The sequence below is a fragment of the Bufo gargarizans genome, chromosome 1, assembly GCF_014858855.1.
Source record: "Bufo gargarizans isolate SCDJY-AF-19 chromosome 1, ASM1485885v1, whole genome shotgun sequence".
Lineage (NCBI taxonomy): Eukaryota > Metazoa > Chordata > Amphibia > Anura > Bufonidae > Bufo > Bufo gargarizans.
The window spans coordinates 633633530-633652883 of NC_058080.1; the positions used below are offsets into that span (position 1 = coordinate 633633530).

At 45.6% G+C, this 19354-nt stretch overlaps 1 protein-coding gene across 1 annotated transcript in view; it reads right to left on the minus strand.

Annotated features, from left to right (window-relative positions):
* The window catches only part of RGMB (repulsive guidance molecule BMP co-receptor b), a 43983-nt gene extending 24869 nt beyond the window's left edge, over positions 1 to 19114 (minus strand). The window contains exons 1-2 of the mRNA XM_044275978.1: positions 18726 to 19114; positions 641 to 1149 (exon numbers count right to left, since the gene is read on the minus strand). Coding sequence (XP_044131913.1) covers positions 641 to 1149; positions 18726 to 18825 — 609 coding nt within the window. The 5' untranslated portion in view covers positions 18826 to 19114. The remainder of the gene's footprint in view (positions 1 to 640; positions 1150 to 18725) is intronic.
* Between the last annotated feature and the right edge of the window lie 240 nt (positions 19115 to 19354).

The following is a 19354-nucleotide window of genomic DNA, read 5'->3' on the forward strand; positions in this document are numbered from 1 at the left end:
GGTGGCTAGTGCTTGATATCTGACCACCAAATGTCTACTATTTTGTACACACCTACAGTAGGAGAGGTCCTAAATCACAGGGGTAGTCCCAACAATGCTTGGCAACTGGTGGACAGCAAACTATGCATGCACGTGCTCTCATGAGTGACATATCATAGGAAAAGCCCCTTCTGATCATCATGCAATTTAGGAACTGGAATATAAGGTCCTGCATATACTACTATATTCAGAGCTCCACATTCTCCTCTTTTTAACTTAAAGGTGTTGGCACAAATGTAGATAACTTTCAGATTGAACAAATATTGACTGCAAAAATTAATTCAATTTGCTATCTAGATTTAAATATGATGCAATGCTACATGATTCAGATATGTTATTTTTTCATTTCCCTTGCCTTTCTTGTAGACAGCCATTTTGAATTGATCCCCTCAAGTTGCTAGGACATAAGGATTTTTGTAGAGCAACGGCGGGCAGCATTTTTATGAATGGCAGCTTGCACTACATATCACTCATGGTAATATATCAAGTAACTACTGTTAGCTGTAAAACAAGGCAGTATCTGACAAAGTTGTGCCATTGACCTCAGGTACATCTCACCTCCCACAAAGTCAAGGCAAGTCACAGCTTGTTAGTCAGTTACCTTGTTAGTAGCTGTAGCGCTGGATCCAGGGACCACAGGCACGTTGGTCACTTGCACAGACAAATAGTTGTTGTCTATTAGTGGCCAAGCTCCTTCCACCTTGCAAGTCTGAAAATGATCTTTAAAAGTTCTGAGGTGTGGATCTCCAAACAATCCACAAAAAAGGTAATTGGGCTGAGGCTTCTCTCCCTGCCCTGGTTCTCTTGCGGTCACTTTGCTGTGGAAGTTACAATGGTCATTTGAAAGTTCTGGGTTTGTAGAAGATGTAGGACCATCCTTTGAGCAGTTTCGTTGAGTCATAAGATCACTGATCCCCAGCACAGCAGAATGGTAGACCAAGTTTCCCCGACAAGCTTTAGAGGTCCTCTGTGTGCAGCCGTCATACGCCCGCAATGCTTTACAAAACTCAGAGTCAAAGCCATCACTCCCTGAATTCAGATGGGACGTTAGAGACACAAAATCTGTTGTGCACTTCTGGATGCGACATTGGGTCTGCTGCTGACTGTAACCTGGTGGAGACAAAAATATAAGCGCAAATTATAAATGATCACATTGAAGAACTGACAAACTTCAAAAGATAGAATACAAGTCATACTTATTACAACACTGGAGTCCCTCAGTATGGCCTCTTGTCTATAAATCACCATAGACATTTGACAGATTTTGATTAAAGGGCATCTGTAGATTTATACTTATGACACTGGCTGACCGGTTACATGTGCACTTGGCAGCTGAAGACATCTGTGTTGGTCCCATGTTCATATGTTCCCAAATTGCTGAGAAAATTGAAGTGTTAATATATGCAAATCAGCCTTAGGAGCAATGCGGGCGTTGTCGTTACAACTAGAGGCTCCATTTCTCGGTAACTACCACAGCCTCTGCACTTTGACACAGTTACGCAGTGTACACATGATCACTCCTGGCCCTGTCAAGTGTAGAGGTCGCGGCAGTTGCAGAGAGAGCAGAGCTTTGTAGGTGTAATGGCAACTCCCCCGTTGCTCCTGGATGCTCATTTGCATATATTAAGACCCTATTTTTGAATATATAAACATGGGACCAACACAGATGCCTTCAGCTGCCAAGCGCACATGTAACAGGTCAGATAGTGTCATGGGTACAAACCTGCTGACAGATCCCCTTTGATCAAAATCTGTCAAATGTCTACGGTCATTTATAGACAAGAGGCCATACTTCGTCACCTCTCACTGAAGGACTCCAGGCCTATACTGCAGAGGTCTCCATCTCTTTACGACAGAGCGTGTTCTATTTATGGATCTCCATTCAGTCTACATTTTAGAGCCTGCATTGCAGGAGATCAGATAGATAATATACATGTTTCTTATTCAGATTCCCCCAAATCGCAGTCACTGCCGAAACATTTTACAACCCTGTCTGATAATTTCTATACAACAGAGGAACCCAGGCTGGCCGCTGGAAGAAGAATGCTGCTAAACATACATTCTTTGCGGCTATTAGGTCTGACCACCCTGATGTGACTTTACAGCCTGGGAAACCTTGCCAGGAAAACACAGGTGGTAAGCTAATATTCCAAGCCATGTACATACAGAGGAAGAAAAAAATATATATAATGAATATCAGATTTCAGACTATGCAAACGAAAATTCGAGCTACACTTCTCACAGACAGAACCACCTAGTTCTCCAGCCTGGAGAAAATCACATTTCAAGTCTGCTCTGCCCTTCACAAGACGTCTTGGAAGAAAAACAAGGTATGCCGCAATCAGACAAGATAGATTTGTAGGCTGTCACTTCTTCAAAGGTCGCAAAAGAATCCAAACAAACAGACCGGCTGCAGAGCAGGCCTCCCCTGATTGAGGGCGTTCCTCCTCCAGAAAATGGTAGTGCTGGGAGAGCGGCACATTGTGCCTGCAAGAACTGTCACATTTAGAGAGTCTGCAGAAACCCGAGAGGTAACCAGTCTCACAGCCCGCATCCGTCAAACAATGAGTGAGTATGTGAAGGAAGGTTTGATAGGAGTAATGTAGGGCCACAGTAGTCTGCAGGTCCAGTCCCCCTGCTAACCTATTATATGACCGATTCCAGATTAGGCTACTTTCACACCTGCGTTCGGTGCGGATCCGTCTTCTATCTGCACAGACGGATCCGCACCTATAATGCAAACGCTTGTATCCGTTCAGAACGGATCAGTTTGCATTATTCTTCAAAAAAGGTCTAAGTCAAAACGGATCCGTCCTGACTTACATTAAAAGTCAATGGGGGACGGATCAGTTTTCAATTGTACCATATTGTGTCAGTGAAAACGGATCCGTCCCCATTGACTTACATTGTAAGTCAGGACGGATCCGTTTGGCTCCGCATCGTCAGGTGGACATCAAAACGCTGCAAGCAACGTTTTGGTGTCCGCCTCCAGAGCGGAATGGAGGCGCAACGGAGGCAAACTGATACATTCTGAACAGATCCTTATCCATTCAGAATGCATTGGGGCAAAACTGATCCGTTCTGGGCCGCTTGTGAGAGCCCTGCAACGGATCTCACAAGCGGACCCAGAAACGCCAGTGTGAAAGTAGCATAAGCCGAAAACTGCTGGCGGCCCTCAATAGATTTTATGGTTCAAACTAGGAAACAGTCCAGCATTTGGCTTCAAAAAGCCACAAACGAGGGATTTTGGACTTTTCAGGTTACAACCACGTGGTTGTAACCTGGTCATGATGCGTTTGCTACAGTACATGTAAATCATGCTTTTATACATGTACTGTAGGTTACCTCCCCTCTGTACCCTTACTGCAGGCTAATAGCAATTCATTCAGAACTTCTAGTAAAAATAATAAAGGAATGGCACAACATAGATTAACAAGAACAGATGCTCCAGAATTCTTATTACATGGGGAATGCATGAAGCTATTAAAACAGGCGTGTCAGGAGCAGTGACAGGTCCTCTTTAAAAAATAACTGTCACACTTAGACCCTAATTTTAAGTTCCATAACATGATAATCCAGAATCAGTTACTATTAGACTGACCATATTTAATAAGATTCAGCCCTTAGCAACTAGTCTGCATAAAACTGCAATTTCACTATTCAGTTAAGATGGCCACCACTGCCCTCACCCTGAGGCTAATCCCGCCTGCCCTCACTAGCCAGTAACAATAGCCCCCCAAAAGTGTCAGTAACCAGAGCCCTCCCCCCTATAGGGTTAATCTCCTACAGCACAAAGGGGTCCTCTTACCACATGTTGCTTTCATTTATACACTGAGCAGACGGCAGATCTCCCTTCCCTGGTCTGCGCTGTTCCAACTCTGCATTCTCCAGCTCTGCTGAGTGAGGGAGCGTCTGCCAAGTGCAGGGACAGGGAGCAGTGCACACAGCCCAGGCACTGTTATCAGCTGCTGGGGAGGACCTGGCTTTAATCATTTACTTACAGTCCCTGGCTGTCTGTAATCTGACCTTGCACGCTGCGTGCTTTTGTGTCCTCCGTCCAAGGAGGTCTGGTTGGCTGATCTGGCGCAAATGCAGATTGCGAGATGGACAAAAAAAACGGTGCGTGCTATGTTTTTTGTCGGGCCAAAACCCAGTATTTATGCCGGAAAACACCTAGATCACAGCTGGTCCTCATTAAAGTCAATGGGGATTGCGGTGAAGAAGTAGAGGATCCGGCAGGCTGCTCTCATACCCTGCACATGTACACTGCTAAAGTCGACAATAATAATGGATTTCAACCAAAATTAAAAACTGTCGGATGAGAGTTAACACAGAATCATTAATGTAGCCTACAGTATAGGCCTCAGTAACACGTCCATGTCGGTTTGGCATCCACAAAGGTTTGCATTCAGAGGGTGTCAGTGTTTCTTTACATTGGTGGGCATCGGCAAAAAACTTGAAACTATTATTTTTTTTTTATATATAACATTTTGAACCTAATATTTTTTTTTTATGCAATGGATCCACAATTCCTGGTTTTCACAGACCCATAGACCTGAATGGGCGTCTTTGGTCTGCAAAATGGACCACAGTAGTGAATGTATCAGATGCCACTACATTATAAAAGTGCTAAAGTATTTCTTATTTTTATTTTATTTTTGCAGGGCCAAAAGGGGCCATCAAAAGGTAGGCATGCACTGCCCTCGCCAGGCCCGTCACCAAGCATAAATCAGTGTATGCACTTCCTGGAGTGTCCCTTTAAGTTGTTTTGTAATATACTTTTATTTTTTGTAATATACCGTACACGTCAAACACATGGCCCACACGGGATGTGACGATACGTGCACCAAACCTGCAGAAGGCTCGTTAGAACAAATCCCATATAAAGACCCTTCTAATTCCTGCACATAGGTTTTAGCTCGCTGCTCTTTGGACGTCGATTGTTTGTGCCTACACCCAGAAATATCCATTATTCATAAATTTATAATGACAGCACACACTTTGGTTAGACGGGGTGCCTAATAGGAAAAAAAAAAAAAAAAAAACCTTGACAGAATGCCAGAGCAATGCTTAGTAAAACAAGCTGGGGGAGCGGGCCAAGAACCGCCATGAAGTATATGAGTAAGCAGCCTACGCTCTATTCAATCTTCATTCAGGAAATGCATGCAGTGCTTTGTTGAAATCAGAGGGCTCTACCTGGCATTTGGATAAGATTACACGTAGGTAATGCTCTGCATTGATTTCCAGTTCTAGTTTGGGTTTTTTCCTCCCCTCACTGCTATTAGGCAAGCAGACATCTCACTCAAAGCTATGCAATAAAATACTTTTGCGAGGCCTAGAGTGGGTTTACACCTTACAATTATTTCTAACGGAGACAATCGACAGAGTGCCCATTTAAAGGCTACGAGCACAGGGTGCGGATTTATATAAAGAAAATCCACATAAAAAAAATAAAAAAAATAAAGAGATAAAGTCTATGGGGGAACCACAATACGCTAGCCACACAATCAATTTTAAAAGCCGCACCGCAGGTCAATCACGTATACAGAATACGCACTGTGTACACGAGCTCTGGCAAATCCCATTCACTCTGCTGGTACTATGTTAAGATTCAGATTTTTCGCCATGAAAATTTGCACGTAATACGCACCGTGTGTGTCCCCCCCACAGACAGGCAACAAGTGCCACAGGAACAATTACTCCCATTGTAGCAGAATTCAAAAACCTGCTGTTCCCCATACAGGTTTATGTGTCAATCAAATGGATATGACCACTCGCTGATTTTTGCACAATTGCTGAAAAAGTCAAATTGCGCACATAGAAAAGTCACGTTGGCTGAACACACTAATTTTGGTAGAAGCAGTTGACTATCTCGCAGATTATAGCTGTTCCGTGGGACACTCTAATGAAACAAAATGGAGTTTTGAGCCGAATAACCCCAGTTAAAGTGGTCGCACACATTAGATACCATACACATTACTGTACATTCGCAGGTTTGTCAACTTTGACGTTTGGCTACCTTAAAGGGGTATCCCCATCTTGAACTTTTTGGGCATAGTGTTGGGTTATGCCATCAATGTCTGATAGGCAAGACCCTCTCCTATCTAGAGAATGAGCCCCCGAAGTGAAGGAGAGCGCACCCCACACACACCGCATGCTCTTCATTCATCGCTATGGGAATTCCGAAAATAGCCAAGCGAGTTAATAGAAAGGGCCCCATTGCACTGCCGGAAATAGCTGTTTTTGGAACTCCAATGGCAGAAAACCGAGTGTGGCCGTGCATAGGCAGCTGCTGTTTGTTCACTTTGGGGGTCCCTTTCCAGAGACAGAAACCAGTCCCAGACGTAGGACCCGCAGCTGACACTAATGGCATACCCTAGCGATATATTATCAGTGTTCCAGATGAGGATATCCCCATTACAGCTTCATCTTACTCCATGCTCGGCCAACGTCCTCTCAGGCAATCAGGTATGTGTCCTGAATTGGGGGAACGCCACTGCTAAAACAGGCAGCTGAAGAACAACAGCCCAAATCTTCCCCAACCTAGGCCTATGGAGGAGAGTTGGGAAGCCCCTATACACATCAGATGGTCAGCTGGTAGGACATTAGATAATGTATACACTCAGCTTAATGGAGTGTGCCAACTCTCCCCCAACAGATGATGTCAGCAGAAAGAAAAAACCGGCGTGATGAACTTCAATGCCAGATCCTTTTGCTCTCAAGGAAGATAAGCCGTCTTCAGAGGTGTCTGGAAGTGGCATGCTTTCCTCTCCCCATTGAGAACATATGCCAAGCTGAGTGTGCACGTGTCTCGAAGAATAACTGTCGGCCAAACAAGCCTTCTATTATTGACCGAGTGCTCGTCTAAAATAAAATATAAATTAAGCAACTATGCAAATTTAAAAATGATGTGTGTACACACGATGAAGGTGACATTTCCCCGAAACATTGTGTGTTGCTGAGAAAGAGACCTCAGGGTGCATTTTATGTAATTTCAAGATTGAACCAAATTTGATTTATTGATGTAAAAAAAATTAAACAAAGACAGTCTTGAAAGCGACGGCTGAAATGGGGGTAGTCTTTTTTTGTCATACTCTGGATAAAGCCCATTTGGAGCCTGATAGCTGTACTTTGAAGTCAACAAGATGAGTTGTCACATGTGCCCTGCTCCAGGGGCCCTCCTGACAGCAAACCATAGAGGCCCTTTAATATTCTGTGGCCAACGTTATGAACAGAGAATCAAGCAAATTCTGTCGTACAGTGCATTACTAAAATAAATGATACTGCCTCCACTTTGCCGGAGGTGGAATGGCGATCTCGTCTTATCTGGACGCGGTGAGCATCACTCTTACTAAAGGTTGTGGTGTCATACAGCTTATCATACGTTCTCATCATTCCTGGGATAGATTGCACTTACTAATGGAATCCTGCTTCTAAATGTGCATTCTGGCCATACAAGATGAAATTAATGCTTTGTTTGTTGAGCATTTTCTGAGTGACAAGGTGGTGAATGTGAAATAAACACCATGCATTACCTACACTGCGAGCTTCTAAATGGCTGAGTGCTGACCAGTAATTGGATTATTTTATCTATCTCAATCAGTATTGGGATAGTATGCCCGGAAGAGGCGTTGTGTCATTTACTTCCCCTTACAGTGTTCGTAAACGGTGGTCTGCTTTCTGCAAACACGTAATACCCTATAAAATGCTAAAAAGGCTCGCCGAGTACTGCAGCAGTCTCCCATTGCCTATGAGCACTTTCTATATACACACACACACACCCAAGATGGCAGCGGTCACATGATTTACCTGGTTGCATCCACTACTGCGCAGGCGCTGAAAGCGTTCATCGCATCAAAAGGAGATCCCGCTGTATGTATCTGCGCCAGGGCTGAACTCTTTCATTGCCTGCACAGTAGAGGACGCAGTCAAGGGAGGCTGTTACATGGGTAAAGTGAGGAAGAATAGGGTGCTTGGGACTGCCATTCTAGTGATTGGTGGGGCTCTCAGCAGAAGGGCTACCAAAGATCAGACATTTATCACCTATCCCTTGGAAAAGCAATAAAACACAGTTAAAGGGGTTTTCCGGGATTTTGATACTGATGACCTATCCCCAGGATAGGCCATCAGTATCTGATTGGTGGGGGTCCGACACCTGCACTCCTATGAGCACTGCAGCTTTCTCCATGCTTACCAAGCACAATGGCGTACATCTTGTATAGCGGCTGTGTTTGGTATCGTGTAGGGATGAGCGAATTTGTGTTTTCAAGTTCGGCGTACAAGGTTCAGGTTATCTAAGAATTCGGTTATGGATTCCGCTACCATGAACCATAAGTTATTGTCCGTGGTAGCGGAAATCTTAGATAACCCGAACCTTGCACTCAACACTAGTATTGTGCTATGCTCCACTGAAGTGAATTGAGTTACTGAGTTGTGATACCAAGGACAGCCTCTATACAATGTACGGCGCTGTGCTTGGTACGCATGGAGAAGGCTGCAGCGCTCACAGGAGCACTGGTGCCTTCGCAAAAACAGCTGATCAGAGGGGGTCCCGGGTGTCGAACCCCCACCGATCAGATACCGATGACCTATCCTGATGATGGGCCATCAGTATAAAAATCCTAGAAAACCCCTTTAAGGGCTCGACGACTACACCTCTGCTAAGCATAATATTGCTCTACATCACACAAGCAAAATAACTGAAATATCAGACGTCAGCTCTTTTCACGGACGGCACTGAAAAAATGGCTATTCTGTAACAGATGTTCTATAATTTGCAGCTAAGCCACACGGATGCGGAAAACACACAGGTGACCTCCGCATTTTTTGTTGCCCCATAGAAATTAAAGGGAGTCTTTCACCTAAAATGACCATTATAGAACACTAACCCCATGATCCCCATATTGGAATGCTACTTACCGTATAGCTGCCCGTCGCTTATTTTCGCTAAAAAACACTTTTATTAAATATGTAAATTAGGTTCTGAAGGTGCCCTGGGGCGGCGTGCAAGCGGCTAGTGCCAAGGTCCCTCGTCGCTTTTCATATGAAGCCCCTCCCCTTTCCCCCCTCTGGCCCGCCCTAGGTTCTTCAGAAATCCAACGGCATTCACAAGATTTGCCGCACCTGCGCACTTCATTCCCCATTATGGGCAGAGGCTCAAGAGCGTTTAATGCGCATGTGCCTTGTGCCTCTACCCATAATGGGGAATGGAGTGGGCAGGCGAGGCGAATCTTGTGAACGGCGCAGGATTTCGGAAGAACCTAGGGCGGGCGAGAGGGGTTTCATATGAAAAGCAACGAGGGGCCTGAACCCTAAGGTTACTTTCACATTTGCGTTGTTAATGCTGGTACTTAGATCCGGCAGAGGAGCTCAATACCAGAATTAAATGGATCCGTCACTAAATACCTCGAAAGACAATGGGTGACGGATCCAGTTTTTTAGGTTGTTTAGGCTCCCCAAAAAACAGATCCGTCACCATTGACTTACATTGTTTTCAGCGCCAGATCAGTTATTTTTTTTCTGCTTTTATGACCAGTCACAAAACTACAGCTTGCAGCGGTATTGTGTCCAGTCACAAAACGGAATGCTGACGGAACGAAAGACATCCTGAATGCATGAATTGATCTTTACAGATAAAATATGTACCTATGATGGTGGGATCTTTTTATTTATTTATTTTTTAAGAAAAATGATAGGGATTCCATACAGCTTTTTCGCTGACACTAACCTATATATTCCAGTTGCATTGGTATCAGAGCTTATTCATGGAGAACGGCAGAAATGATTGATGGGCGCAGGAGCCGGTGACTGCCAGGGTACCCTACCTCACTACACAAAGATATTCTGCTGTGGTTGGCAATGCAAAGGAAGTTAGCGATAAATAATGCACAACCAGAGTCAAAAGCAAAAGGAAGTGGCTGCTAATAGGAGAAATATTTATGGCGTATGGTAACAAGCGTTTCTCCATATATTTATATTCATTAAAGGGGTTGTGCAGGCGGTTTATACTGATGACCAATCCTCAGGATAGGTCATCAATATCAGATCGGAGGGGGTCCGATTCCCCACTCCCCCCGCCGATCAGCTGTTAAAGATTACATTATGCATTGTATCCCTTTCAGCGGTGGCACAGTGACATTTAAGTGAATGGGACTAAGCGCTTCAATATCAGGCAAAGCCGTTATCAAGAGGGGGAACTGTGCCTGGTAAATTATAAAGGGAAAGTGGTGCTAGCTGATCGGCAGGGGTGCCGGGGGCCAAGCCTAAGCTGACAGCTACCTCTCCTGTCTCCCCTATACACATACTGAGCTGAATATGTATGTGTAATCAATGGGGAGAGGGGTGAAGTCTGCTCATCTCCCGGGAGAACAAAAGAAAATATTCACTTTCCCTGATTTGTCTCTCCCCCGACTATGATACAGTCAGTTCAGGTCAGGGGAGATGTGGCTGACACACCCATTATGAATAATGCCCCCAGTTGTACGCCCAATATGAATGACCCCCTTTATGCCCCTCTTAGTGCCCCCCAGTAAGAATATGGCCCCCTAGTGCCCCCATTATGAATAATGCCCACCCAGTAGGAATAATGGCCCCCTAGTGCCCCCATTATGAATAATGCCTACCAGTCACCATGCAACTGTTCCCACAGCGTGCAAGTGGTAAGGCTTTTTTTAACCCCTGAAAGGCCTTTTTTTTTTATATAGCCTGCCCGTTTTTAATGGTCATTAGACATGCATACTCCTGTCTAAACGGCCATTAAAAACGGGTCCATTGATTTAATCTGGCCAAGAAAACAGCCAAAAATAGGACATTTCCCACACTCCAAAGTCATACTGATAGATAAATTACATTGTGCTCTTCATTGGGGACAGCGAGTAACGATAATGTCTGTCTGTGAAGAGCCGCGGATTATGTCAGCGCTATATAATAATAATAATTTAAAAATGAAAGGTGCAGTGAATGGAGGAATCCTCTTCTTTTACAGCGAGGCCCCGTTCTTGAAGTAGGAGCAGGTTCCAGAGATGGGACTGCAGATATTGCTGTCAAAAACCTGTCCATGTGAATGGCCCCCTAGACTTTAATTGGTTCTGGAAACAGCTGCCACATGGCCGTTTTTCGATGTTGTGTGAATGCAGCCCCAGGGATTACACAGTTATTAGTGGGGTCTGCAATTAACCAGGAGGAGAGCAGCTACAAAGAGTCTGTGTCTCTGGAGGACCCGGCGTGTCAACGCATTACACTGACCGCTCTCCATTTTCATGGGCCACTATGTAGTGTTTCATTTCCCCTATGGTGACGCTGCAAGGAAACTGAAGACTTGTTATCAGGTCACAGAGTACAGCAGATCCAAGGAGGAGATAAGAACTGAGATTTCTCAAGCGCTGATACCTTTTAATGGCTTACTGAATAGAGGACAACAAACAGCAGACTTTCAAGACTACTTAGAGCTCCTCACGAGGCGTGGTACAAGACGGAATCTGAAGAGTCACACAGTAGTCTCCATTTGTTGTCATCTACTCAGCATTAAAAGGTATCTCTGACTGAGGACTCAATTTTTATCTTCTCTGCCATGGTACATGATACACAGATTTTCTTTCCTTTAGATGATTTTTGGGACTCCCAGGGATATGCTAAAAACAAAAAGGTGCTGTCAAAAGTGAACAATCCCTTTAAAGCAGACATACAAATTCAATAGTTGACCGTCAGGCTGCCCCAAAAATATATTGGCAGATTCTGCCAACTTTGATCTAAAATGTATAGGTGACTTAAAGGGCTTTTCTCACTCCAGCAAATGCCATTTATTATATAGAGAAGGTTAATACAAGACACTTCCTAATGTATTGTGATTGTCCATATTGCCTCCTTTGCTGGCTGGATTCATTTTTCCATCAAACTATACACTGCTCGTTTCCATGGTTACAACCACCCTGCAATCCAGCAGTGGTTGTCGTGCTTCCACTTTATAGGAAAAAGCAGTGGCCTTTCTGGTGGCCGGGACCACGGGAGTACACAAAGGCCAGCGTTTTTTCCTTCAGTTTGCAAGCACGGCCACTGCTGATGGATTGCAGGGTAGTTGTAACCATGGAAACGAGCAGTGTATAATGGGATGGAAAAATGAAGAGGCAATATGGACAATCACAATACATTAGTAAGTGCCTTGTATTAACTTTCTCTACATGATAAATGTTATTTACTGAAGTGACACAACCCATTTAAAGGCTTTTTTTCTATTGATGACAGGTCATTAATATCAGATCGGGGCTGGGGTTGACTCCGCTGTTGATTGCAGCAGTGAGAAGTGTAATTACAACTATGGCGTTCCCATTCTATGGGGCGGCTCCTGTCTTCATGTGACCAGGACCGAGCCCCGTCCCATAGAGGTGAATGGGAATAGTTTAACAATAGTGCACACCCCTTTAAAGTTATGGCTTAAAGGGGCTGTCCCACGTGGATATTTGTGCCATATCTCTAGGATATGCCATAAATCTCTGACAGGTGCGGGTCTCACCCAGGGGACCTTCTCTAAAAAGCAGGGGGAGGATGCGGTGCATGCGCAGATTTCTCCATTCACTTCTGATTATAGTTGAGCGTGTCATTTATGTCTCACAGTAGAATAGAGAAAGCCTTGAAACTCTGTGGCTGAGTGGTTAGCACTGGTGCATTGTAGAGCTGGGGTCCTGGGTTCGAATTAGACCAAAGACAACATCTGTATGGGGTTTGTACTAGGGATCGACCGATTATCGGATTTACCGATATTATCGGCCGATATTCAGGATTTTGAACGTTATCGGCATTTATTTTGCCGATATTCCGATAACGTCCTGGGAACACAGATCGCGCTGCTGACAGCGCTCTCCGTGTTCCCTCAGCAGCAGCACAGGGGAGAAGGAGCAGTGTCTCCTCCCCCTGTGCTGCTGCTGCCGCTCCAGCCAATGGGAGGACAGGGGACAAGAGGAGGGGAGGAGCTATGGCCACTGCGCCACCAATGAAGCTTAATCTCACATTAATTCATATACAGGAGGCGGGAGCTGCAGTATCACATAGCCGGCTCCCGGCCTCTATGAGCTGTAGCTGCGATCTGCGGTAGTTAACTCCTCAGGTGCCGCGGATCGCAGCTACTGCTCATAGAGGTCGGGAGCCGGCTATGTGATTCTGCAGCCAGCTCCCGCCTCCTGTATATGAATAAATTAGAGATTAAGCTTCATTGGTGGCGCAGTGCGCCCCCCCCAGGCCCCCCAGTATCAGACATTGGTGGCGCAGTGCGCCTCCCCCCCAAGCCCCCAGAGTATTAAGCATTGGTGGCGCAGTGCGCCCCCCCTCCCCCCCAGTATTAAACAGTGGTGCGCCCCACCCCAGACGCAGTGCGCCCCCCCAAACGCCCCAGTATTAAGCATTGGTGGCGCAGTGCGCCCCCCCTCCCCCCCAGTATTAACCAGTGGTGGCGCATAGGGCCCCCCCCACCCCAGTCGCAGTGCGCCCCCCACAGGATTCCCTCTCCCCTGCTCCTCCGATCGGAGCCCCAGCAGTGTAATGCTGGTGCTCCGATCGGTTACCATGGCAGCCAGGACGCTATTGAAGCCCTGGCTGCCATGATAAGCTCCATGCTGCTGTGTGCACAAAGCACACAGCAGCAGGGACAGTGTGAGCTCCTATTCACCCTGATAGAGCTCTATCAGGGTGAATAGGACAAGGGTTCTAGTCCCTAAGGGGGCTAAAAGTTAGTTAAAAAAAAAAAGAAAGTAATAAAAATAAAAACACCAAAATATTAAATATAAATGAAAAAGAAAGATTTACAAAAAAAATAAAAATACACATTAACAATAAACATTAATTTTCAGCAGATTTGTGGGAATTTTAATTTTTTTTTCAAAAATGAAAATTCCCAGAATATCGGTATAAATTATCGGCTATCGGCCTGAAAGTTCACAAATTATCGGTATCGGTATCGGCCCTAAAAAATCAATATCGGTCGATCCCTAGTTTGTACGGTCTCCTTGTTTTTCAAGGCACTAAACTAAGCAAATATATGATCTGAATGAGGGGAATAAGCACCCCCAGAAACCTCTAGCAGTGGCTTATCTCCACAATAACAAAAGGATTGGACATATGAAATCCAACTGTTCGATCCTTACCTCCCATGAAAACTGTAGTTAGGGAAGAGGCAGGTCCCCCCATACACATTAGATGGTCGGCTGGTCCCGATCCTCATCTCCCATGAGAACTGTAGGTGGGGAGAGGCTGGCCCCCCATACACATTAGAAGGTCAGCTGGTCCTGATCCTTACCTCCCATGAGAACTATAGAACTGTAGGTGGGGAGAGGCTGGCCCCCCATACACATTAGATGGTCGGCTGGTCCCGATCCTTATCTCCCATGAGAACTGTAGGTGGGGAGAGGCTGGCCCCCCATACACATTAGATGGTCAGCTGGTCCTGAACCTCATCTCCCATGAGATCTATAGAACTGTAGAACTGTAGGTGAGGAGAGGCTGGCCCTCCATACACATTATGGTCAGCTGGTCCTGATCCTTACCTCCCATGAGAACTATAGAACTGTAGGTGGGGAGATGCTGGCCCCCCATACACATTAGATGGTCAGCTGGTCCCGCCACTGTCAGTAGGTTTGGCCAACATTAGTGTACAAGGCCAGCATTAGACAGAAGTGCCCAAGTGTTATATGATTGAGTCCTTTGATACCAGGTCAATCCGTGACTCCAAGGGTACATGCACACGTTCAGGATTCATGTGCGGAGAATCAGCACTGAAATCCGCAGGTGTTCGCAGGCAAATCTGTGCGGTCAATCCGCATTAATTGGTGCGGATTTGGTGCAGATTTTCCGCATGCGGATTTCACTAAGTGAATGAAGAAAATCCGGTCAGGAAAAATAAAGTAAATTGACATGCTGCGGATTTTAAAATCCGCACCGCAGGTCAAAATCCGCGCGGAAAAAAATTCTGCTACATGTGCATTGAGAATTTCAAATTCTCATAGAATACAATGTACATGACCTACGGCGCGGAAAATCCGCACGCAATCCTGATCGTGTGCATGTAGCCCAACAATTTCAGTGCACTCTACAGAGTGATGGTCACAAAGGACTAATCTGTGAGCTGGCAATGTGGTTACTTAATAACCCGCTGATAGAAATCCAGATGTAAACATTTAATAGATAATCAGGCTTTGTTGATCAGATTTAGATTAGCCGGCCTCAACCTTTCCCCGACTAATCACTGCAGGAATTATTCAAGGTAATGATCTTGAACAAAAGCACCTCTCAGCCATCCAGCCCGTACAAACTGTTCAAATTAGTCACAAGCCACAAATATTAGGACGTTATGCAAAGGTCAAATCACATATGTGGACCCTGCATGTCTCAAACTCCAGTATGCAATTCTAACCTCACCGGAGCAACCCCAACTTAACCATTCACTGCCAGAGGGAAGGAAGTAGGATAGGGGTTGTAATCCAATCCTCTACTTGTGACAGGCTTCTACTGCTGCAAACCACATATCATTGCACACATCAGTTGTTACAATTACAGCCATAATTAGCTTCACAAAGCTCAGGAGTGGCGGCAGTGCCTACCAGACCCAGCCTGCTATGCCAGCCTATAAATGCCCTGCCCCACTACCTAGTAGAGGCTGATAAGTGGGCACTAGAACACCAGTTTTGCAGGGGTTAATTTTTTCCTGACTCCCATTCAGAGCAGAATCAGCACAAGGCTCCCCTTTCTCCTTGTAGGAGCTGGAAACCTGATCTCAGCAAACACCAGGAAAGGAATTGGGGGGTGGGGGAGACATCTGGATCATTACACATCATATACCTAACAAGGAGGACTTAACTCTTCCATGTCTGCAATACAGAGAACACCGAGGTAAAAAGATATACAAAAGATTAGATTAATAAAAGACATCATTCTGGAGAAGAGAATGGATCAGATTTTATGCAAGTCAGATAATGAGTGGATCGGCGACAACACATAGGGACAATCAAAGTGACATCCAGGGTCAGACCAAGGAGGGCATCACTGGGGGCGGCTGAGCCAAAGCCTGATGGCGGCTCCTTATTACAGGCCAAATAGTTGTGTAGTAAATAATAATATAAAACACCTAATAAATATAACAAGAAATGTATATGATAATATATATGAGATAGATACGAGAGATATAGAGATAATAGATAGATAGATAGATAGACTGATGGCAGCACCTGATTACAGGCCAAACGGAAGTCCATAGAAGAAAAAAAAAAAAACTCACTTTATCTAATAAATAATAATATAAAACATGTAAGAAATGTATATGATGATACATCTCCACTAGACAGACAGATAGATAGACAGACACATATATCTCTTTTGAAAGCCATTAAAGGTTCTTCGAGGAGCATCCGCCCGGCCTCCTGATGCAATGCCACCTTGGGGAAATCACAGATGTTCACAGTAGATCTCTGGGGACCATTCACCAGCTGTACGAGGCAATGGCAGCAGACTTCAACACCTCTTCCAATATGCAGTACAAAGGGCACAGATGCCGAGACAGCACAACAATCATGTGTACGCTCTACAATAAAGTACCATGGGACACAGACATCAATACACTGCCCTCCAGGAAAAGGACTCACATCAAGGGCCATGTATACGAGAAGATGATACCACTTCCTGACCTTCCTCTTCACATGGTAGTGTAATGTGGCATGCCAGGCTGGACCGTCAGATCTTCACACACAAAGAAGTTTCCACACCATCAAAATGCCACTATTCCCCACATTCTCTACTCACCTCCATACCCCTGTGTTACTACTATCTAATGCTTCTTTCATTTCTTAGGTGGTCACTGGTCCAATCTCACCAACAGCAACAAAACAATCAATTTCATATGTCTTCCAGGGGTTTTCAGAGACGCACTGACAGGATGCTGTGACAACAAATCCCCAAACATCTGCCACTACAAGAGATACAATGTCCTCCTAGATATCTTTGCATGTTTCGGGATGTCACACCATGGCCATAATCAAAGCTTTTTATGTATGGGAAGGTTGGAGGACAACCAGGAGCCAGGTGGTGTCTTGCACCTAAATTTCTGGGTCTATAAACGTTCCTCAGTCAAACGTGAAACTGGCTCCTGGATTGAGTTGACACTTTCCTGCAGTATGAAGTCCATTCCTGGCACTGCTAGTGGTGAGATAACTAGAAATGACATGAGACAGGTCCCACAGTAACATCACTGTCAAACAATTGGCTTCCCTTGTGACTGCAGATGTTCTGGTCAAACTCTATAAAATCTTATACAAGGCTCTGGAGGCAAAGTTGGTGGCCCTAGCCCTGAAAGGGGAGACATTTAATGAATGCCACTTTGTATATAACCTTACAATGTTGAACACGTTGGCATTTCATCAATAAATAATTAGGATAAAAGGGGAAGTGGTCAATAGAGGCCTGGAGCAGAAGCAGGACGTGACTCCTGGAGAAGCGATGGACCTCACCTACAGATGGAGCCTTCATTCATGGGCTTGCCGGTTAATCTCTTGACAGTATAGAGGGGAAACTCAATCTACACAGCACTACTACAACTATCATTTGTACTGAAGATCCATCCGCTTGAGGTTCATCCTCTTAGCCACTCAATGGTTAAATTCATATAATAATCCACACATGTCCCTATATCCCTGGGGTTCCAGAAATGACAACTTTCCCTGATTCAATCCATCTCCTTTGATAAATGATGACACTTCATCTACTGATCATCCATGACCAGCAAGTCCTTTGTGTCAGTACCAAGTCCATCACTTGCCGGGCCACCATCAATGAGAACGGTATACAAGTCCAATCCATTGTCCTAGTAAGTGACATTTCTACAGGTAGCATCTGATGGTATCATGGCACACATTATAGATCTACCTGATTCATTTGGTTCCAGGACACAGCTTGTTATTGTAATGAACTGGATCAGATTATTCTGGTACCACAGCTCATGGTGACAAGGACACGATCACTGATGGCTCGCCATGGGCATCGATTCTGTACTATAGACACAATTACTTTTTACAACATCCGATTCTGGTACCATGGGCATCATTATTCTTAGGAGGGCTTGGTAATGGTATGGTCTGGTTCTAGTACCATATGTATAACTACAGGTGGGGGGGGGGGATCAGTACTGACATCAACCAGTTTTGGTACCATGGGCATAATCATTGCTATTTACATGAACTGGTTCTGGTACCAGGGGCTTCATTTATAATGGAAGGTCTTATTATCCAGTTCTGGTACCAGGGGCTTCATTTATAATGGAAGGTCTTATTATCCAGTTCTGGTACCAGGGGCTTCATTTATAATAGATGGTCCTATTATCTGTTTCTGGTACCAGGGGCTTCATTTATAATGGAAGGTCCTATTATCGGGTTCTGGTACCAGGGGCTTCATTTATAATGGAAGGTCCTATTATCGGGTTCTGGTACCAGGGGCTTCATTTATAATGGAAGGTCCTATTATCTGGTTCTGGTACCAGGGGCTTCATTTATAATGGAAGGTCCTATTATCCGGTTCTGGTACCAGGGGCTTCATTTAGAATGGAAGGTCCTATTATCCGGTTCTGGCACAATCACAGTTCGGATGTTCACTACTGACACCAGTACCATGGGTATACTTTGTGACTAGGGGCACCAGCTGTAGCCAGAAGTTCTTACCTGTGTCCCCCCAGAGGGCCAGCAGCAGCAGGAGGAGGTGCAGGGGGCCGCGGCGGTCAGCCCCGGGGCAGGAGAGTGCGGCCCTTCTCCCCATACCCATCCATCCAGGTCGCAGAGCCGGGCTCGGGGGCACAGCGGCGGGACTGCAGCGCTCAGGGAGGAGGACGCCGGGAGCCGGGCACAGCCGCTTTCTTTTCTTCCTTAACGATCGCGGGAAAGTTTCCAGGAGACACCAATAAGGAGGAAGAGAGAGAGAGAGAGCGGAGGATGAGAGTTATCTCTGCCCGGAGCACACGGGACAGCGCAGCGGCGCAGGCGACACACGACAGGAGCACAGATCCCCGGGAGCCGTCCACACTGAGAGCCGGACAGGGAGGAGGAGGAGGCTGAGCACTGGGCGTCTCCCTCACGCCGCACCGCTCCCTCCTCCTCCTCCCCTCTGACAGCTCCGCCCAGCAGTCACCCCCAGAGCGGGGCGGCCGGGGGCCCGGAGAGGACGGTGCACGGCGCTGCACACAAGTCTCCTCATAGAGACGTGATAGTGCCCAGCACTGACTATAATATACAGCGCTGTACACACGTCTCCTCATAGAGAGTGATAGTGCCCAGCACTGACTATAATATACAGC